We start from the raw sequence: 22890 nt of genomic DNA, 5'->3' as shown, positions 1-22890 counted from the left end.
TAAGGATCTGTGGACTTGCACACCCAGTTCCCTCTGTGTGTCTATACTCCTGATGATTCTGCCATTTATTGTATAGCTCCCCCCTGCATTAGATCTACCAAAATGCAACACTTCGCATTTATCTGGATTAAATTCCATCTGCCATTTCTCCGCCCAATTTTCCAGCCTATCTATATCCTGCTGTATTCTCTGACAATGTTCATCACTATCGTCCACAAACTTACTAATCAGACCAGCTACATCATCTTCCAAATCATTTATATATATCACAAACAGCAGAGATCCCAGTACAGAGCCCTGCGGAACACCACTAGTCACAGACCTCCAATCAGAAAAAGACCCCTCCACTGCTACCCTCTGTCTTCTATGGCCAAGCCAGTTCTGTACCCATCTAGCTAGTTCACCTTTGATCCTGTTATGCACCAGCCCCATGAGAAGGTCCCATGAGAGACCTTGTCAAATGCTTTACTAAAATCCATGTAGACGACATCCACGGCCCTTCCCTCGTCAATCATTTTTGTCACCTCCTCAAAAAAAACAACCAAATTTGTGAGGCATGACCTCCCTCGTACAAAACCATGTTGTCTATCGCTAATGAGACTATTCAGTTCTAAATGTGTATAGATCCTATCTCTAAGAATCTTCTCCAACAATTTCCCTACCACGGACGTCAAGCTCACTGGCCTATAATTTCCCGGGTTATCCTTGCTACCCTTCTTAAATAACAGGACCGCATTTGCTATCCTCTAATCCTCTGGGACCTCACCTGTGTCCAATGAAGAAACAAAGATTTCTGTTAGAGGCCCAGCAATTTCATCTCTTGTCTCTCTCAGTAATCTAGGACAGATGCCATCTGGCCCTGGGGATTTGTCTACCTTAATGCTTCCTAAAACACCTAACACTTCCTCCCTTGTAATTGCGATTTGTTCTAACGGGTCTACACATCCCTCTGAGACACTACCAATCAACGTGTCCCTCTCCTTTGTGAATACTGATGCAAAGTATTAATTTAGGATCTCACCTACTTTCTTGGGATCTCAGCATAATTCCCCTTTGTTCTTGAGAGGTCCGACTCTTTCTCTGACAAACCTCTTGTTCCTAACGTGTGTATAAAATACCTTGGGATTCTCCTTAATCCTGTCTGCCAAGGACAATTTGTGACCCCTTTTTGCCCTTCTAACTCCCTGTTTGAGTTCTTTTCTACTTTCTCTGTATTCCTCCAGTGCTCCATCTGTTTTTAGCTGCCTGGACCTTATGTATGCCTTTTTTTTCTTTTTGATTAGACCCACAATTTCTCTGGTTATCCACGGCTCTCGAATCCTACCTTTCCTATCCTTCCTTTTTACAGGCACATGCCTGTCCTGCACTCCTATCAACTGCTCCTTAAAAGACTCCCACATACCAGATGTGGATTTACCCTTGAACAGCCTCTCCCAATCAAGGAGAAATGATGCTGGGAAGCTGATGCCTGTATCTGATACATGTACCTCTCTCTCTCTCTCCCTTGCAAATGGAATTTTGTCCTTCATTGTTAGAGGGATGGAGTTTAAAACAGGGAGATCATGTTGCAGCTGTATAAGGTGCTGGTGAGGCCACACCTGGAGTACTGTGTACAGTTTTGGTCTCACTTGAGAAAGGATACACTGGCACTGTGGAGGTGCAGAGAAGATTCACTAAGTTAATTCTGGAGTTGAGAGGGTTGGCTTATGAGGAAAGACTGAGTAGACTGGGGCTATACTCATTGGAATTTAGAAGAATGAGCGGGGATCTTATATAAAAAGTATAAAATTATGAAGGGAATAGGTAAGATAGAAGCAGGGAAGATGTGTCCACTGGCAGGTGAAACTAGAACAAGGGGGCATAGCTTCAAAATAAGCATGCACACGCCCCCCTCTCTCTCGCACTGACTCATCTCGCACATGCACACTTGCCTCTGGTGCGCCTGCCCTGCTCTGGCACGCCTGCCCCTCATGAACATCTTGATATGAACTCCCTTAATGTCGTTATAGTTTAATTAGATTTATAGCTGCCTTCATCAAACAGCAGCAAACTGGCAGGGTGGGGCTTAATGCACAGAAGGCTATTTATGAAAAGGGAGGGCGAGAAAAGTGACGGAAACGATAATTGTTCTAAAACTTATGATTAGGGAATTGCAGCTGATGTGCTTGTCGCCTGTAGTCCAGAGTCTGCAACAGACGGGAGCTAATGTTGATGGAAGCTAAAAACAAAAGAAAGATTGAATTTTGTACATTATGAGCTGGTTCCAAGGAACTTGATTCAAGTTTCAAAGTCAGTATTGTCCATTAACTGATGCCAGCTAGTAACTTATTGAGAGATGGTGATTAATGATGACCATCTGATCATGATATTCCACGAGGTTAATACTTTTTTTTCTTGCAAGCTGTCCATTAAAGATGCAAGTTTAAAAACCTGTTATGAAATCTCAGGTAAAAGCCCTCCAGTGTTGACATTTACAGTTTAACTGAGGATTTCACCAAGGCGTAACAAACCAAATTGCCTCATATGAAATCGAGGACTCTGAAACTAGGCCAGTAAGGTGAGGTTGAAGGTACTGAGGCAAAATTCAGACTAGTTTTAGAGTTGCTGAGCTATCTGATAAGGATAGGTTTTAACCCTCAATCATTTGTGTCATGACTAATTTTGACACACTGCATTAGATGTAATCATACGAAGTTGCGTTTGCTGCTAAGAACTGTTGATCTCTGTAAATGTACAATTTATACTCCAGTTTACTTCAAAATATGTTATTGTATTAGCAATACTATATTTAGTAGCCCTTAGGCAGACAAGGGTCAATGTTTTAATTTCAGAAATCCATGACTAGTTTGATCGAGCGAGCCATTTTTTCTTGGTGTTCAGAATTTGAATTTTATGAAGTAGTAATGACCAGACTGAAGAAACTGAATCATGTTTTTCTTAATAAATGGTCGTTATTCAAGTACTTAACAAGTGGTTCAGCTGGAATAGCATGTCACCGTTGGTCAGTAATACCTTTGGTCGATATTAAGTTGATTGCTGCAGCAGTTTTATATTGCAACAACCAATTCGAGCTAGAATTTCATAATGTCTCAACGTAGTGTGCCCCTCCATCTAGTGGCCTGGCTGCAAACTGTCAAAACCCAACAATTTAAAGATATGCCCGAGACTTGTGTTTGTAGAAATCTGATATGAGAATCCCTAACTTTGGAGGCAAAAAAAAAGCTGCGGCTGGAATTAAATACTACTGAACATACGAGGTGACGCCAAAAATCTGTAAAGTTAGGTTTCATTTTATTACGGAATGAAAATATTTTTACCAAGTTGAGATATCAAATTTTCATTAATTTCCAGATCAATAAGTCAAATAGATGGAAAATAGATGTTTTTCCTGAATTTGAGGTGTTTCTGCTACACCAATCATTTAACTAGTCAGTATGGAAATTGAATTGTGGCTTTGAGGAATTGATTTGTGGTCTTATATTTTCTTACATTAAGTACACTTGGGGAGTGATTTATGCTGATTGTTTGTCATGATGAAACTTGGTGTTTTTTTTTTAAAAACAAGAGAATTAAGAAATACAGGGAAATACTAAATCAGTCATAAGAGTCTTGCAGCAAGACGTCCTCCCGTGAAACTTTTTATCTAGCTCCTGCCTTTATGTCTTCCCCGTTCCTTCCACTTCAAACTTTTGCTTTGGATCTGCTCACCTCACCCCATAATTGCTCCCTCCTGTTTTCCTCCTTTTGTAATGCCCATTGTGTCTCTGGCCTCGCAAGCACTCTTGACAATTTCTTTTGAAATATAAATTTTCACACCCTCGCCCCTCTATGTACATCTATGGCCATGGCAATATTGTTATTTTAGGATTCACAAACTGTTGCATCGCTGAACACACATTTTAGCTGCTGGTATCTATGCACTAACATTACTAATTTCGACCTTGTGCCAATTGGTCATCTTGAACTGATATCTATTGTATACGATTTTTGAACTGTTTGAACGTCTATCATAACACATTTGTATGGGAAGACATTAGAGAAAATAGATCTTCAAGACCCTCAAGTTTAGGCAGCTGATTGTAGGAGGAACAAACTTATGATTGACAGTCCCGGGGTTGTCCTCTTTCTGGCATAGTTTCAAACCCGTTTCAATTAGCTTCAATAATTCTAGGCAAAATCATTAGTTGAATGCTGATGGAACCAGCATGTAATATCCAAAGCTGATTTTTGGGTATCGCCCATCTTGTATTACACCTTCAGCCATCTTGTCCTCCAACACGTAGTTATTGCACAACTGATTGGAAACGCCTGCTGTAATGACCACATGAGGAGGGGTAACAATTGACTCTCCTAATTTACCACTCCGTATCTGGTTGTAACAGGGTTTAGTTGTGATTTTAATGAGGATGTGCCTTGCCAAAACTGCCACTGTCTGATCATGAAGAATTAACCAGACAGGTTTTCTGAGTTAAATCAAAGAACAAGACAAGTTGGTCTATCCTTCTTCCCAAATAAGAAAAAAGATAAATTATAAAGCTCATTCATTTGGTGCACACATTTCTTGGGGCCTCACACACACAAATGGCAGAATACGTACATAGAATCATACAGTGCAGAAAGAGGCCATTCGGCCCTATCCCCATATCCCTACATAGTTACCCACTAACCCCTCTAACCTATGCATCCCGGGACACTAAGGGGCAATTTAGAATGGCCAATCAACCTAGCCCGCATATCTTTGGACTGTGGGAGGAAACCGGAGCACCCGGAGGAAACCCACGCAGACACGGGGAGAATGTGCAAACTCCACACAGACAGCGACCCGAGCCGGGATTCGAACCCAAGTCCCTGGAGCTGTGGAGCAGCAGTGCTAACCATTGTGCTACTGTGCCACCCATTAGACGTTAAGATTTTTAGGTAAAGATAAAGTCGCCGTAGTCCCAGATGACCAGAGGCTGATCTCCCCTTTGAGGGGGAAAGCTGACTGGTGGTGATTTAATCCGAGGATCACCACACCTCAGGCAAGGGGCATGGTTGAGAAGGCGGGGCCTTCATGAATAACCTCAGTCAGTACGAGAATTGAACCCATGCTGTTGGCGTCGCTCTGCATCATGAACCAGCTGTCCAGCCAACTGAGCTAAATGGAGCTTTAACTGTGTCAAGATTTTTACAGTTTGAGCAAAAGATAAACAATTAAAGGAATATGCGGGTAACTCTCCTTTCACTGGGCTAAATACAGTGATTCCACTTTGCAGCTGTTTTGTTTAGTTGTCTTCCGAGGTGTAGCTGTACAGAGTGGATTTCCACATTTTATCCCCAAATGATCTTAGTTTTCAGTAGACTTTCTTTTCTTGGGATGGTTACTCTGTGATATCTGTGCACAACATTTTCGAAAGAGAAATGCACAATTCTTTGCAGCCTTTCAGTATATCCTTCCAATTTCTACTCGTGTCTATTTTGCTTGATAAACCAGTTCTTAAAGTCCTATTGGCTGTATATTCTAGAGGAATTCAATTACAATTTAATTCAATTAGTCTGCTGTTGTGATTGTGTTGTAGAACGTTTTTCATGTCTCACCCCTGAAACTTTTGAACAGTTTTGAGATGGCATTAAAGTGAAGAAGAGATGGGTCTTTCAACCTCAGGGGTTGTTCGAGTGCTTGTTCTCTTTAAATCCCGCTTGGGTGGAATGCAAGTTCTGTATTATGGCTGGCAGGCACACCCCATTGTCTTAATAACATTACAGTTTATTAAAATCCAGTCAGGATAAAGAGGCACAAGAAATTGTATCTGTTTCTTTAAAAAAAAAGCCACATCCTTGTAACATTGCAAAGGGTGAAAGTGGGAGTGGGCAAAGAATAGACCAGGTTAGTTAAGTAATCTGTCAGATATGCGAAATGCACTTTGGAAATACTTGGTATCTTTCAATCCCAAAATAAATTTACATTTTAAGGAAATCAATCAACAATGTTGGCAAAAGCTAATTTAAATTGAGGCAAACAACACCACACACATTCAGAATGAGTTGATTCAAGTGTTGATTTTTATTCCACTCCATTTATATTGCTAACCCACTTTATTAGAATGCAAACATTTGTTATGATTACACATTGACTGTAACAAATGCATCTTCCCCTTGTCATAGCTTGATTATGCAGATGATGCAACAGAACGCCGCCGTGTTATGGAGGTGGAAAAGCAGGACACTGAAGAACTCCGACAAAAGTATAAGGTAATAAAGCAGATGTTTTCAGACACTCTGCAGTGCTGAGGGTCCAGTGTCTCCCTCAGTGTGTGTATGACCAGCAATTATTATGTAGAAACAAAAGAAAAGTTGTCTGAGCGAAGTCACAAAAATGCATGCTTGTGCTTCCACTTGCTCTCTGATTGTTTAATTTCCTGCCAGGACTGTATTTTGCATTAAAGTAGTATTCCTGGTTTTACTGACCACTGGAAATGCTGAAAAGTAACAACAATTAATATCTCCTTATTACACACTAAAGTCAGCTAACATGAGCTCACACTTAGTTTCAATCCCTTCAAGTATTTTTTTAACAAAATGAAACACGCAATTGTAAAAGTTGAGAAATTGTGTTGATATGAACACTGACTTGAACCATTGGCGAAAAATAGTTTCTTAAAATGTGCACACCAAAGTTAATGCTTTTTAATATTAGTTGGCTAAAAGTAAATGGTGAAATGCTATAATGTTCTGAGAGAATATCTTGTTTTTCATCGTCGAACTGTGGGCTTCACTGGCAAGGCAAATTCCTCATCCCTTAGTTGCCCACGAGAAAGGACTAGTGAGCATCTTCCTGAACTGCTGCATTTTTCATGAATAAGGTCCTTGCGCAATGCTGTCAGGTAAGAAATTTGACCCAGCACTGATGAAGGACTGGTAATATAGGTACACATGGGAATTCTGTGCGACCTGATTTAAGAACTTGGAGTTGATGGTTTTCCCATGCACCCTACTGTCCTGGGTAGTGGATGCTGCTCGCTTAGGACGTATTCTTGGATGCTAAGGTGCGCCTTAATCTGTGCTGTGTTAGCTTATCTCAACGAATTGACTTTTGGTAGTATGGTTCTTTCAATTGGTATCCATATCACTGGATTTTGGAGGGGCAAAGAGGTGGTGGCTCCCGTTTTTGATTTTTATATATTCTTTACGTGGGCATTGTTGCCTATCCCTAATTGCCCTTGAGAAGGTGGTCCTTAAACTGCTGCTGCAGTTGCACCCATGGTGCTGTTCGGGAGGGAGTTGCAGCATTTTCACCCAGCAGCAGTGAAGGAACAGCGATTTAATTACAAGTCACAATGGTTTAGATACTTGGAGGGGAACTTGCAGGTGATGGTATTCGCATGTGTTTGTTGCCCTTGTCACCGCTGACTAGTGATGTGCCTCAGGGGTCGGTGCTGGGACCATAACTTTTCACAATATACTTAACGATTTGGAAGAAGGAACTGAAGGCACTGTTGCTAAGTTTTCAGATGATACAAAGATATGTAGAGGGACAGGTAGTATTGAGGAAGCAGGGAGACTGCAAAAGAACGTGGACAGGTTAGGAGAGTGGGCAAAGAAGTGGCAGATGGAATACAATGTGGAAAAGTGTGAGGTTATGCACTTTGGAAGCAGGAATTGAGGTATAAACTATTTTTTAAATGGGGAAATGCTTAGGAAATCAGAAGCACAAAGGGAATTGGGAGTCCTTGTTCAAGATTCTCAAAGTTAACGCGCAGGTTCAGTCGGCAGTTAGGAAGGCAAATGCGATGTTAGCATTCATGTCGAGAGGGCTAGAATACAAGAGCAGGGATGTACTTCTGAGGCTGTATAAGGCTCTGGTCAGACCCCATTTGGAGTATTGTGAGCAATTTTGGGCTCCGCATCTAAGGAAGGATGTGCTGGCCTTGGAAAGGGTCTAGAGGAAGTTCACAAGAATGGTCCCTGGAATGAAGACCTTGTCGTATGAGGAACAGTTGAGGACTCTGGGTCTGTACTCGTTGGAGTTTAGAAGGATGAGGGGGATCTTATTGAAACTGACATGATATTGCGAGGCCTGGAGAGAGTGGACATGGAGAGGATGTTTCCACTGGTAGGAAAAGCTAGATGTGGAGATGCCGGTGTTGGACTGGGGTAAACACAGTAAGAAGTTTAACAACACCAGGTTAAAGTCCAACAGGTTTATTTGGTAGCAAAAGCCACACAAGTAAGCGTTCGGGTAAGCGTTCTCCAAGGCGGCCTTCGCGACACACGACGGCGCAGAGTCGCTGAGCAGAAACTGATAGCCAAGTTCCGCACACACGAGGACGGCCTCAACCGGGATATTGGGTTCATGTCACACTATCTGTAACCCCCACAGTTGCCTGGACCTTCAGAGTTTCACTGGCTGTCTTGTCTGGAGACAATACACATCTTTTTAGCCTGTCTTGATGCTCTCTCCACTCACGTTGTTTTGTTTCTTAAAGACTTGATTAGTTGTAAGTATTCGCATTCCAACCATTATTCATGTAAATTGAGTTTGTGTCTTTATATGCCCTGTTTGTGAACAGAATTCCCACTCACCTGAAGAAGGGGCTTGGAGCTCCGAAAGCTTGTGTGACTTTTTCTACCAAATAAACCTGTTGGACTTTAACCTGGTGTAGGAAAAGCTAAAACCAGAGGGCACAACCTCAGGCTAAAGGGACGATTCTTTAAAACAGAGATGAGGAGGAATTTCTTCAGCCAGAGAGTGGTGAATCTGTGGAACTCTTTGCCGCAGAAGGCTGTGGAGGCCAGGTCATTGAGTGTCTTTAAGACAGAGATAGATAGGTTCTTGATTAATAAGGGGATCAGGGGTTATGGGGGAAAAGGCAGGAGAATGGGGATGAGAAAAATATCAGCCATGATTGAATGGCGGAGCAGACTCAATGGGCCTCGGGGCCTAATTCTGCTCCCATGTCTTATAGAGGTCATTGGTTTGGAAAACGCTTTTAAAGGAGGCGTGGCAAGTTGCAATGCGTCTTGTAGATGGTACAGAGTTGGCACTGTGGTAGTGAAGGGAGTGACTGTTTAAGGTGGTGAACGGAGTGCCAATCAAAAGGGCTGCTTCATTCTGGATGGTCTTTAGCTCAGGGATTTTTGGAGCAGCACTCATCAGGCATCAAACTCTTAATCAATGCCTTGTAGATGATGGACAGGGAATCAGGAGGTGAGCTACTCTCTGCAGGGTTTCTAGCTTTTGATTTGCTCTTGTAGTCACAGTATTTACATGGCTGGTCCCCAGTTCAGTTTCTGATCAATGGTAATCCCCAGGGTGTTGAGAGTGGGGGATTCAGCAATGGTCGTACAATTGAATATTAAGGGGTGATGGTTACATTCTCCCTTGTGGGAGATAGCCATTGCCTGGCATTTGTGTGGCACGAATGTTGCCTGCCATTTATCAGCCCAAGCCTGAACACTATCAAAAATCACGCTCTTCTCTGTGATTGCACTGAGGTGTGATAAGGTTAGGAGCCGAGTGGTCCTGGTGAAACCCAAACTGCACGTCAGTGAGCAGGTTTTTGCTCTGAGTGCTGCTTGTTAGCACTGTTGGCAACACCTTCCATCACTTTGCTGATGATTGAGAGAAGACTCCTGGATGGAGCAGTAGTTGTCTGGATTGGATTTCTCCTGCTTTATACGGACAGGAAACAACCTGGACAATTTTCCACATTGATGGGTGGATACCGGTGTAGTAGCTGTACTGGAACAGTTTGGCTGGGAGCGTGGTTAGTTCGAGAGCACATGTCTTTAGTATTATTGACAGAATGTTGTCAGAGCCTTTGCAATACTGAGCCTTTGTGCCTCAGCCATTTCTTGATATCGTGGAGTGAGTTGAATTGGCTGAAGACAGAGGCTGGGGACCTTGGGAGGAGGCTGAGATAGATCATCCATTTGGCACTTCAGGCTGAAAATGGTTGCAAATGCTTCAATCTTGTCCTTTACACTGCTGCATTGGGCCCGCCCATCATTGAGAGTGGGGATATTAGCGGAGCCTTCCCTTCTGGCTAGTTGTTTAATTGTCCACCATCATTCACAACTGGATGTGGCAGGACTGCAGAGTTTAGATCTGATGCATGGATTGTGGGATCACTGAACTTTCTGCTGCATGCTGCTTCTACTGTTTGGTTTATTTGGTAAGTGGCTTTTGCTACCAAATAAACCTGTTGGACTTTAACCTGGTGTTGTGAGACTTCTTACTGTGTTTACTCCAGTCCAACGCCGGCATGTCCACATCATGTCTACTGTTTGGAGCAGTTCTATGTTGTAGCTTCACCAAGTTGACATCTCATTTTAAGACATGCCGACTAGCTCTGCCTCCACTGATTTCCACTTGCATCTTGACCCAACCTCATTACAAATTCCCCTAAAATTCATCCCATTCTATTCTGGAACCTGCAGTACCCTCCTGCACTCTTTATTGAACCAGGTTTGATCCACTGGCTTTGTGGTAATGGTAGAATGGGGAATATGCAGGGCCATGAGGTTACATATTGTGGTTGAGTACAATTCTGCAGCTGCTGATGGCTCACGGCGGCAGTCTTGAGTTGCACGATCTGTTCGAAGCCCATCCCATTTAGCGCAGTGTCGTCCAACATGATGGAGGATAGCCTCAGTGTGAAGAAGGGACTTCACCTCCGCAAGGACTGGGTGTGGCCACTCCAACCAATACAGTCACAGATTGATGCATCAGTGCCAGGTGGATTGGTGAGGACAAGTAGGATTTTCCTCCTTGGTTTCCTCCCAACTTGCCGGGAAGTCCAGTTTTCCAACTATGAAATGTGCAGCTGTGACCTGTCCTAATACTTTGAAACTTACTTTGATATAGCATTGAATTAATATGATGGGTTTACAATATCAGGAAAATTTGCATGCAATTGAACTTGTAGAAAAGTTAATATTTTCAGAATGTGCACGATAGATAGACCAGAGATCACCACTAGAGGTCAGTAATTCGATCAAGAAATTAATTTGCTGGCCTGGATTGAAAATTTAAAATTGAAGAAAGATTGAATGTAAAGTGTTATTTACAGTATGATTAAGTATCTATTCTGCTGTTGTGAGCAGAAAGCAAGAAAGTTTAACTGTGGGAGGATGATTTATTATTTAATAATTTGCAGTACTGCAAAATCAAGATTATTAACTTTCTAAAAGAATGCCCAGTTTATTTGGATCCCGATGAGGGCCTGCTTAATCCACTCACCATTTGTTGACTGTTTGTGGTTTACAAAGTGCTGCTGTTTATTGTGCTGAGCTTCATAGACTCCCGACAGCGCAGAAAAGGCCATAGGCCCCTCGAGTCTGCGCCAACTCTCTGGCAGAGTATCTTACCCAGTCTCACCCCCTGCCCTATCCCAGTAACCCAACACATTTACCATGGTTAATCTATCTAACCTGTACATCTTGGGACACTAAGGGGCAATTTAGCATGGCCAATCCACCTAACCCGCACATCTTTGGACTGTGGGAGGAAACCGGAGCACCTGGAGGAAACCCACGCAGACATGAGAATGTGCAAACACCCATCCAGTCACCTAAAGCCAGAATTAAACCCAGGTCCCTGGAGCTGTGAGGCAGCAGTGTTTTGTCACCTGTCAACCCTTGTGACTTCTTGCTGCCGGGCCATGTTTAGAAAGCACCATACAAACCATTATCAATCCAATCTCTAGTTGCAACATAGATTACTTTGGATATCTTTTGCACATTGGCAAGCAGTAATAGAGATTATGTGAGGGTGATAGCAGTGATCAACCATGATTGTTGCTTTACAGCATAGTTCAAAAATTGAATTTTGGCCCAAACAAAGGCATGGACATTTGTTTTGCTGTACAATTGTCTGCCTGGCACTAATGTCTCAAAATATATTCACTAGATAGGTTTACTGCCATTAGTGGAGTGGAACATTTTAAATGTTTTGCAGTCTTCGAAACTGGTGAAATATGCACGCATTTTTCATCGTTTTCCGGCACTTAGCTGTTGATCAGTGCATGTAATGGGTTTACCTCAGCACAAAATTCCTCAACCAACTGATCAAACAGCTGTTTAAAAATCAAGCTAAGTGTGTTTTTTGAAATGGAGGGAAAATTCAAATGTTGTGGAAATGTTATCCCCTGACACTAAGGGGCAATCTAGCATGGCCAATCAACCTAACCTGCACACCTTTAAACTGTGGGAGGAAACCGGAGTACTCGGAGAAAACCCACGCAGACACGGGAAGAATGTGCAAACTGCACACAGGCAGTGACCCAAACCGAGAATCGAAACCAGGTCCCTGGAGCTACGAAGGGTAAATATGTGGGGTTATGGGAATAGGGCCTGGGTGGGATTGTGGTCGGTGCAGACTCGATGGGCCAAATGGCCTCCTTCTACACTGTAGGAATTCTATGATTATTTGCAGCCAAGAGAGGAAATGTTTTATTACCAGGTTTGACTATTGTGATAACCTTCAGTTCAGTGCACATAATCTGTTCTAGCCTTGAAGTTATTGTGCATACTCTCACACATTTGGATAGCGTGAATCTAATTGCCTCATTAAAACTTCAGAAATCTTTAATTGTTCAGTTCAGATTTTCCAATAATGAAGACCAGCTTTCATTTTTATGGGCTATACTGATTTGACAATTCTGATCATTGATTAAATATTAAATTAGAGCTGGATTGAACATGAAAATAAACTAAAAACAGGGTTCCCAACACTTCACGTCCTTTCCAATAATCATAGAATTATAGAATCCCTACAGTGCAGAAGGAGACCATTTGACCATTCAAGTCTGCATTGACAGTACCTTACGAGGGCCACCACTCCGCCCTATCCAATGGCTAATCCACCTAACCTACACATCTTGGGAAACTAAAGGACAATTTACCATGGCCAGTTAATCTAACCTACACATCTTTGGACCGTGGGAGGAAACCGAGAACCTGGAGGAAACTCCTGCAGACACGGGGGAAATGTGCACATGCCATACAGTCACCTAAAGGTGGAATTGAACACGGGTCCCTGGTGCTGTGAGGCAGCAGTGCTGCCCCCTAAGTTGTGAGATATCAAAACATTGTGTTTAAAAATCACGAACCATCATTTAAGGATAACTGAAGCACAAAATCCTCACTTAATTTGCCTCAGTCTACATAAGAACAATTTTTATTGGTTGTTTGCACGCCTTGTGGGACAGTGCAAAGCAGTTTCTTTTTATGAAGGCTCACTAAATATTGTCTGCCCATGGTCTGTTTGTGAACGGTTTGGTACCCCATGACCAGAAATCTGTTTCATTTAGTACATGATTTGGTATAGTCATTTTCTCTTGCATTTTACAGTTGTTCAGTACTGGGGGTGATCTTCCAGGAATTTTAAAGTGCTTTTCTTATGCAGAAAAAATGTGATGAAAGGAATTTTTTTTGACCGTCTATATAATTGTGCCTTGTTTAAATTTGATTGGAGCTGCATGAATGGATTTGGGCGGGTTGAGGGCATTTGTCTGAGGCAGTGTTGCACTTCATGTTGCAAATAACACTAATAAAAATGACATTCACCAAAATGTCACCTAGTTCTTTGGACCTTCTTCATTCTGAAATGTTAATTGTGGTTAAGATGTCAGTGAATTATTTTGCATTTTTATTTGATGGACGCAGTGTTAAGGAATACTGAAACTAAGTGGCAGTTTCTTCAACTCTCAGATAAATCGTCCTTCACAATTTAGCTTCCTTTTAGTAAAAACTACAGAATTATAGGAGCACGGGCATATGCATTGACATGCTGATGGGTTACTGACATCAAAACTTCAGTGGAATATTAGTTTATGTGAGGGTTCCTGTTACAAACAGACACAATTTAGAATATAGCTTCTGATTTGATTTTCAAAATAGATTAAACCTTTGATTTGATTTATTATTGTCACATGTATTAACATAGTGAAAAGTATTGTTTCTTGCGTGCTATACAAAGCATACCGTTCATAGAGAAGGGAGGGAGACAGTGCAGAATGTAGTGTTACAGTCATAGCTAGGGTGAAGAGAAAAATCAACTTAATGTGAGGTAGGTCCATTCAAAAGTCTGACAGCAGCAGGGAAGAAGCTGTTCTTGAGTCGGTTGGTACGTCATCTCAGACTTTTGTATCTTTTGCCCGACAGAAGAAGGTGGAAGAGAGAATGTCCGGGGTGCGTGGGATCCTTAATTATGCTGGCTGCTTTACCGAGGCAGCGGGAAGTGTAGGCAGAGTCAATAGATGGGAGGCTGGTTTGCGTGATGGATTGGGCTAGGAAGCAAGCAGTATGCAGATGAGCATAGGTGAGAAATAGTTTTTACAGCATTTAGAAAGGACCTTTTTGTAGGTTTCAGATTGTGCTGAATTTTTATTCTGATCAGATTGAGGAATTCAGTTCTAAAGCCAGCCTACCACCTCTGAGAAGCCAATTGCAACATCAAAATGTTCCCAGGACAAGTATAGACAACCAGATATGTTGGCAGAATATTATGCTTAATGCGAAGCTCAGAACTGCTTAGAATTGTAGGCCTGTCCATTTCTTGCACACTCTAGATTTTGAGATTACTTTAAAAAGCAGGCAGTCAGATCTACGTAGATTTAGATACTTGGGTGTGCCATATTGGTTTCAGAATAGACCGCTATAACTGTCGGAAGGGGAGAGAGAGGTAGATGACTTTTATACAATAGTTTGGCTTGATTTGAACCTTGGCCGCAGTTTTAAAAAACACTGCACTAACCCTTATATCAACCAGCCATCTGGAAAAATTGTTTCATTAGAAGTAATTGAAAATATATTTCAATAGCATCATGATAATGGACCAAGGAGCCTTTTCTCCTTTAATTTTCATGTCTTTTTAATATTTCTAATAGATTGCCATTACAATAAAGTTTTCTTTTAAAGGCATGTCGCGGTAAAGATCGATACATGATTGATGTACTGGCTGGATCCTCTTTTAGACTAATGGTTTGAGGCCAAGACTACAGGGAGAGACTCCAGCAGTATTGAACGAAAGTGATGGAAAGCATTCCATGGCCGATGACAGAAAAATTGTAGTTGTAATAGTGATTGAATTCAGGGATTGCTGGGAGAGATTGAAGATGCAGGAACCGAAAACACTATAACATCCCCAACATCATGCTTAAGGACATTGCAAGAAATTCCTTTGAAATTGTGGATAGGCCGTCATTACAAATAATTAAAAGCCTAAACTGTAAAGATAGACCTAATTGCACCTGCCAATTGGATCTACCTATGCATTTCTGCTATTCTTGTGATTGGTTAGTGCAGACAGCTGGTTCCCTATCTGTGTGGCCTGACTGTAACCTCAGTTTGCTGCCCAGGTGAGAATTCTGTCTGATGTATTCATTCTCTCTGATTAGCAATGCACACTTCCAACTTGCAATGAAGCTCCATTGTAGAAACTGCTGTGCTGCTATGATATAAAAGTTAAAGTTGTCATAGCCCCAGATGACCATAGGCTGCTCTCCCCTTTGAAGGGGAGAGTTGACTGGTAGTGATTTAACCTGAGGATCACTATAGCTAAATATTTGTCTAAGTCGTATATTTTCAAAAACAAGTAACTTGTTCCTGAATCTCTGATCATTTCTCAGAAAAATAGAGAAAGTTATATTATGTGCTGCTGAGAAATGTTATACAATCAGAATGATACAGCAGAGGAGGAGCCAATTAATCTCACTATGCCAGTGTCAGCTCTCTGACAGAGCTGTTCACAAAGTCCCATTCACCTGCGCCTTCCACATAGCCTTGCAAGGTTTTCCCCTTCAGATATTTATCCAAGTTCCTTTTCAAAGTGGTTAGTCAACCTGCTTCTATTACCCTTTGCAGGTGGTGTGGGCCAGATTTTCCAAACTCACTGCATGAAAAAAATTCTTCTTATCTTGCCTCTGGTCCTTTTGTCAATTGCTATGAATCTGTATCTTCTGGTTACTGACCCTTCTGCTATTGGAAGCAGTTTCTCCTCCTTTACTGTAGCAAAACTGTTCATGAGTTTGAATCTATTACGTGTCCTTCACTTTTTTTACTCTAAGGAGAGCAGCCCCAAATTTTTAAACTCTTTACATAACTGATGTTGCACATCCCTGATACATATGAGGCATATCTCCTCTCCATCAAGACACTTGCATCCTTCCTGAAGTGTGGTGCCCAGAATTGTACACAGTCCTCCTAATCAGTGATTATAAAGGGTGAGGACAATTTCCTTGCTTTTGATTCTATGCCCCTGCTTAAAAAGGCAAGTATCATTTATCCTTTTTTAACAGGCTTTTTAAAAATATTCGTTCATGAGATGAGGGTGTCACTGGTTAGGCCACCATTAATTGCCCTTCCCTAATTGTGTTCAGAAGGTGGAAATGTGCTGCTCCTTCAACCGGAGTCCTTGATATCACATGTGGTCAAGTGCTGCTTTGTTATCAAGGGCAGTCACTCTCACCTCGCCTCTGGAGTTCAGCTCTTTCATCCATATTTGGACCAAGGCTTTAATGAGGTCAGGAGCTGAGTGGACCTGGTGAAACCAAACTGAGCATCAGTGAATAGATTATTGCCGAGTAAGCACTGTCAGTGACACTTTCCATCACTTTACTGATGATCGAGAGAAGACTGATGGGCCAGTAATTGGCTGGGTTGAATTTGGCCTGCTTTTTGTGGTTAGGTCATATCTGGGCAATTTTCCATATTTGTGGGTAGATGCCAGTCTTGCTGTACTGGAACAGCTTTTCTAGGGTGCATGGCTTTATTTGGAGTACAAGTCATCAGTACCACTGCTGGAATGTTGTCAGGGTTCATAGCTTTTGCAAAATCCATGACCTGCAGCCATTTCTTGAAATCACATGGAGTGAGTAGAATTGTCTGGCATGTGTGATGCTGGGGACTTCGGGTGAAGGCTGAGATGGATCATCCACTTGGCATTTGTGGCTGAAGATGGCTACAAATGCTTCAGCCTTATGTTTTGCACTGATGTGCATCTATGAGGAAGGGGATATTTGTGGAGCCTCCTCCAGTTAGTTGTTTAATTGTACACAACAATTCACGATTGGATGTGGCAAGACTGCAGAGCTTAGATCTGACCCAGTGGTTTTGAGATCACTTGGATCTATCACATGCTGCTTCAGCTGTTTGACATGAAAGAAGTCCTGTGTTATGGCTTCACCAAGGTGACATCGTATTTTTAAATATGCATGTTGCTGCACCTGGCATGCTCTCCTGCACTCTTCATTAAGCTTGGGTTAATGGTATAGTGAGAGATATGTTGGGCCATGGGATTACAGATTGTGGTTGAATACGGTTCTGCTGCTGACAGCCCAGAGTTCCTCATGGATGCCCAGTCTTTAGTTGCTAGATCTGTTCTAAATCTATCCCATTTAGCACGGTGATAGTGTGACGTTAGTGTCCCTTTAAGAGATTTTTAAAAAATCATGATCTCTGCAGCTCTCCGGCTTAGGTGATGTCATTGGTGGGAAGAGATATAGAAAAAAAAGCTGTGTGCTGGTCATGTGACAAGGGTTGTTTTCGTTTTATTTTGGCTGTAGTGTTAGAAGCATAGGTGAAAGAAGTTTCTCTTTTTTTTAATTTTGAAAGTTTTAGCAGTTAGCTGAAAGCACATCTTGTTTGCTATCCTGCAGTAACGAATCTGTGTTTTGGTGTTTTAAAGACTACAAGCTGCTTTGAGTTTTCAAGATCATTTGAAATCAGCATTCAACCCAGGGAACTGGATTCCAGTATTAAGTGAGCTTTAGCCTGTGCAGTGATAAATCTGTTAAAAGGGATTTGTTTGTTGAATTTTGGTTTTAATGGGAACACATTGGCGATATTCATTAGAGTTGTATATTATAGTGATTGTTTTGTTTCTTTGTAATTGATAAAAGTTCTTGCTAATTTTCTTACTTTATTCTTAATTAAACTTTGTTTGATAAAAGCTCCCTACTGGGTCATTTGATTCACATCTGAAGTGAAACATCTCATGCTTATCCTAGCCAACTTCAAGATGCAAAACTCATGATTCAGGCGGGTTTCATAAAACACTTTGGAATTTCTGATCTGAACCATAACAATACGATGGAGGGTATGCTCAATGTGAAGACGGGAGTTCACCTCCACAAAGGCTGTGTGTGGTCACAACAACTAATACTGTCATGGTTTGATGAATCTGCGACAGTTAGATTGGTGAGGATGAGGACAAAGTAGGGTTTTCTCTTTTTTTGTTCCCGCACCACTTGCCGGCTGCCCAGTCTGAAAGGTAAAGTTGTGACCTGGGTCTGGAGGTTGCAGAATAAGATGTGATGAAACTCTGGGGGAATTTGTAATGAGGTTGAGTCATGGAGCCAGTGGAGGCAGGGCTAGTTCATAAAGTAGAGTGGAGGACAATATGTTGTCCAGCAATCTTGGTGCTGAGTTTTTGGAGGCTTCAGCTATCTGCTAAACAACAAAACAATTTTGTGGAATTCAAATAACATTAAAGATCTGTACAACTGGAAAACCTTGTATTCATTGCCCTAAAACTTTCAAAATTACTTTGATATAGTGCTAAATTAGCATGATCGGCTTTGAACATCAAAAGATTTACATGCAATTGAACTTGTGAAAAAGTTAATATTTTCAGAAAGTGTAGAGAGTAGACAGACCAGAGATCACCACTAGAGGTCAGAAATTCAAATCAAAAAATAATTTGATAGCTTGTATTGAAAATTTAAAATTAAAGAAAGGTTGAATGTAAAGTATTATTTATAATAATACTATGTGATTAAATATTTATTCTGTTGTTGTGAACAGAGAACAAGTAAGTTCAACTGTGCAGGAATGATTTATTCAATAATTTGCAGTACACTGTGCTGCACTTCAAGACCATGAACTTTCTAAAAGAATTTCCAGTTTATTTAACTCCTGATGAGGGCATGCTTAATTCACTTTTGACTCTTTGAGGTTTACAAAGTGCTGCTTCCTTTTATGCTGAACCCTTGAGAAGGTGGTTGTGGGTACCTGTTACCCTTGTTCTTCTCAGTAGTAGATACAGGTTGTGGGTTTGGAAGGTGATATTGAAGGAGTCTCGATGAGCTACCGAGGTGCATCTTATTTTTGGTGCACACTGCTGCCACTGTGCATTGGTGGTAAAGGCAGTGAATTTTTAAGGCGGTAGATTATGTGCCAGTCAAACAGGTTGATTTGTTCTGGATGTTTTTGAGTATTTTGAATGTTATTTGAACTGCACTCATCCAGGCAAGTGGAAAGTATTCCACCACACTCCTGACTTGAACCTGTGGATGTTGAGCAGACATGGGAGTCAGGAAGTGAGTTACTCACTGCTCAAAAGGGTGGGAATTCTGCTGAGAATAACGCAGATCCTGACTTCCCAAAGTATCTGCTATAATTCCACGAAGCATTGTGCTGGAAAGTAGTAAAAACTTCTGGAAATGTGCTTGGCGTGTATTTGTTATAGTAGGATTAGAAAATCTAGATGTAAAACTCTGTTCTAGGTGTCTAATAAAACTTGCTTTGAAACTGGAGGCATTTCAAAAATTGTTAATTGGTGTAGTGCGTGATAAACTCTGACGTATGAACGTGTAATATGTTAGTACTAAATTCTTCTGTCGGCTATTTTAATGGCGGTAACGGAATGTCAGTTTCAGCCAGTACTGTCCAAAACACAATACACATGGACTAGGTTTTAATAATGCTGTAACACAACCACAAGCCTTTTGGTTTCAATTTACGATAAATCAAGCTTTCTAACATGGATCAGTGGCTCCTTGAGATGCATCTAACCATATCCACTTCTAACATTTGCCTTGCTATTTGAGTATATTGTTAGCTGTTTAGCCTTTCTGCAACTGCTGAAAACTTTGAATTGTTAAGCCATTTTAACTCCTGAACAGTAATAAAACCAGTCTTTTTGGTAGCACGGAGTTGTGGTGAGATAGAATTACAAAGAATATACAGCACAAACGGACCAATTGCCCCAATTGCACTGTGCTGGTGTTCAGGTCTCCTGAGGACACAAGTTTCCTGCCATTCTGTCTACTGCATCTCAACTTTTTGGCATATCTTTCTGCCCCCTGTTTCTGCTCCTGCTTTCTCTGGTGCCCTCATCTAGTCTCCTTTTGAAAACATCCTTGCACCACTTCCTGTAGTAGCAGGTTCCACACTCTGTACCAAGGAACAAAAAAAATTACAGCACCCTGGGAAAAAGCTTCTGACTATCCACTCTGTCCATGCCTCTCATAATCTTGGAGACTTCTATCAGGCCTGGGGAAATTTCTCCTTGATTTATTAGTAACTATCTTCCATTTATGGTCCCCAGTTCTGAGTTCTGCAAGTGAAAAGGTTCTGTACAATATACCCTGCTTAGACCATTCATGATTTAAAGACCTCTCTCAGGTCATCTTTAAATCTATTTTAAAAAGAAACAAACCTCCAACCCTATTCAGTCTTCGCCAGTTGCTCTAATTTCTCGGTTCTAGTGCAATCCTTGCCAATCTTTTTTTTGCTTCTATGTACTTTTTATGGTGTGGAGACCAGACGATGCACTGAGATCCTCCTAGAATTCTACATAATGTAGTACAGCTTCACTGTCTTTGTATTTTATAGTTATAGAAATAAATCATAGCACTTTGTGAATATTTTAAATTGACTTGTTGATCTGCAAACCAACTGTTAATGTGTTTGCCTGTATCCTGGGGTCCCTTTGCTCTTTGACCCCATTCAGTTTTTTTATTTTGAAGGTGTAGCTGATCTTGTTATTCCTATCAAACTGCCCTCATATTTGCCTGTGTTTGCCACTAAAGACTCTAAGTTTTCTAATGCCTTGTATTTTCTTGCTTTCTTCCTCTGTGCCAGCTACATTCTCCACACTTTCCCAACCCTTCGATTGGTGTCACCTGCAAATTTTTATATTCAGTTCCTTGGCCCTAAAACAAATTTTAAATGTAGATTATGGAAAACAGTAATGTTCTTTATAAGCACATGCTATTGTATTCTGTCTATTTTGTCGTCATGTTTAATAAAAACTGAAGCGCAGTAGTTACTCAATATTTCTGAGGGTTTATCTTGCTCATCCTTTAGTGACCCTATCTCTACTTAATTTTCCATTTAATTCTGTCAATAGAACACTTTTATATTCCATGATCATTTAATTTTGTAATTTAGTTTTGAGTTCCTGATGGATATTTTTAGCATCTCTCCTAAATTCCTCATTTCCCCTTTTGCCATCTTCTCTTTTAAAATACAAACATTTATTATGCCTTTTTAGATTCAGGGCTCTCCTTATCTACCTTGTCCCACATTTAGTTTACTTTTTCTGACTGAGTGGAATACATTTCTCTTGAAATCTCTTGATTGCTCTTTTAAGATTTCCCAATTTTTCTGTTTTTTATAACTTTGCATCAGTTTACCTTTAGTAACAGCCTTATTTGCTCATAATTACCTCTTTCCAGTCTAGTACTTTAGGCTCTGTCTGACTATGGTCACTATTGATCTGAACCTTGAACATTTTACTATGTTATGATCATTAATACTAAGATTATGCTTCTCTTATCTGTTCTGGTAAATTACAAGATCAAACAGTGATTATTTTCTTGTTGTACCCGTTGAGTGAGAACAGAGCCCTATGTATCCTGACTAAAAACTTGATTTCCCTTTTTCCTTTCATTGTTTCTGCCTGAGAGTTTATTTCAGGGTAGTTGGTATTCTCTGCCTGCTCCTCACCTTGTAGATTTGCCCATATATTTCTTCCAACTGTTTGGTCATTTATAGTATATTCTTATTAGGAAAATGGATCCCAATATTATCTTTAAACGCAATCCATATGGATTCTATCTTGCAGGTAATTACATGTTTTTCTACTGCCATTTTTTTACAAGCATAGTTCCCTTCTCTTTCCTTCCTAATAGGTCCTTCAATATTTAGTTGCTAATCTTGTTTTCTTATGTAGAGCCATGTTTCAGTCATCCCAAAATGGACCCTTCACAAATTATGGCCTCCAATTCATCCATTTTGTTTTGAATGCTACATACATTTCTGTAACAACAGTTTAAATTATTTTTACTTATTCCCCTCTCTTGTTTTAGTAGAAATTTTACATTTACGCTCTGACTTTATTCAACCTCTGACCAATCATGTTGTTATTTTGTCCTTTAGTTTGTACTTTACACTCTTATCCCAATAGTGTTATTCTTTAATTTCTAGCAGTTCCCTGTACCTCCCCTCCACTTTATTAGTTTACAGTTGTATTTACAGGCCTAGTTATTCTTAGAACCTTAGACCTTGTTAAGGTGCAACCCGTTCCAGTGCTCCTTCCTTCCTGTCCTGGTACTGATGTCAATATTCCATGAAATGAAACACTTTGAACAATACTCTTTTAGCCACTTCCTCATCTCTTTGTCCAGATGCCAATTTTCATGTGGTATGGCCAATGATCTCAGTACCTGCAAGATCCTGCTTTTCAATTTAGCCCCTAACTTGTGTTACCTTTGTGGAACCTCTTCCCAAATTTTTCCCATTTTCCCACCCGTTTCAGATTCTATTTCAGGCATTTTGAGCTAAGAACATAAGTTGGAGAAGGAATAGACCATCCACCCCTCAAGCCTCCTCCTCCATTCAGTATGATAATGACTGACCATCTGCCTCAACTCAGATTCCAACTGAACTGCAGATATCATAGGTGACGTACACTTTGAGACTCTTGACCCTGATTGCAAAATGTGCTATCTGTGCACAGTGGTTAGCACTGCTGCCTCACAGTGCCAGGGACCCAGGTTTGATTCCCAGCTTGGGTCACTGTCTGTGCAGAGTCTGCACGGTCTTCCCGTGTCAGCGCGATTTCCTTTGGGTCTTCTGGTTTCCTCCCGCAGTCCGAAAGCCGTGCTGGTTAGGTGCATTGAC

General features: G+C 41.1%; 1 protein-coding gene across 13 annotated transcripts in view; it reads left to right on the top strand.

Annotated features, from left to right (window-relative positions):
• gpatch8 (G patch domain containing 8) overlaps positions 1–22890 on the top strand; it is a 183530-nt gene that overhangs the window by 92498 nt on the left and 68142 nt on the right. For all 13 annotated transcript variants that reach the window (XM_078223832.1, XM_078223823.1, XM_078223821.1 and 10 more), the window contains one exon: positions 6145–6231. In XM_078223832.1, coding sequence (XP_078079958.1) covers positions 6145–6231 — 87 coding nt within the window. The remainder of the gene's footprint in view (positions 1–6144; positions 6232–22890) is intronic.

The sequence above is a fragment of the Mustelus asterias genome, chromosome 11 (assembly GCF_964213995.1).
Source record: "Mustelus asterias chromosome 11, sMusAst1.hap1.1, whole genome shotgun sequence".
In the NCBI taxonomy this organism is placed as follows: domain Eukaryota; kingdom Metazoa; phylum Chordata; class Chondrichthyes; order Carcharhiniformes; family Triakidae; genus Mustelus; species Mustelus asterias.
The sequence above is the reverse complement of the archived record's forward strand: the minus strand, read 5'-3'. Positions and strand labels throughout refer to the sequence as shown.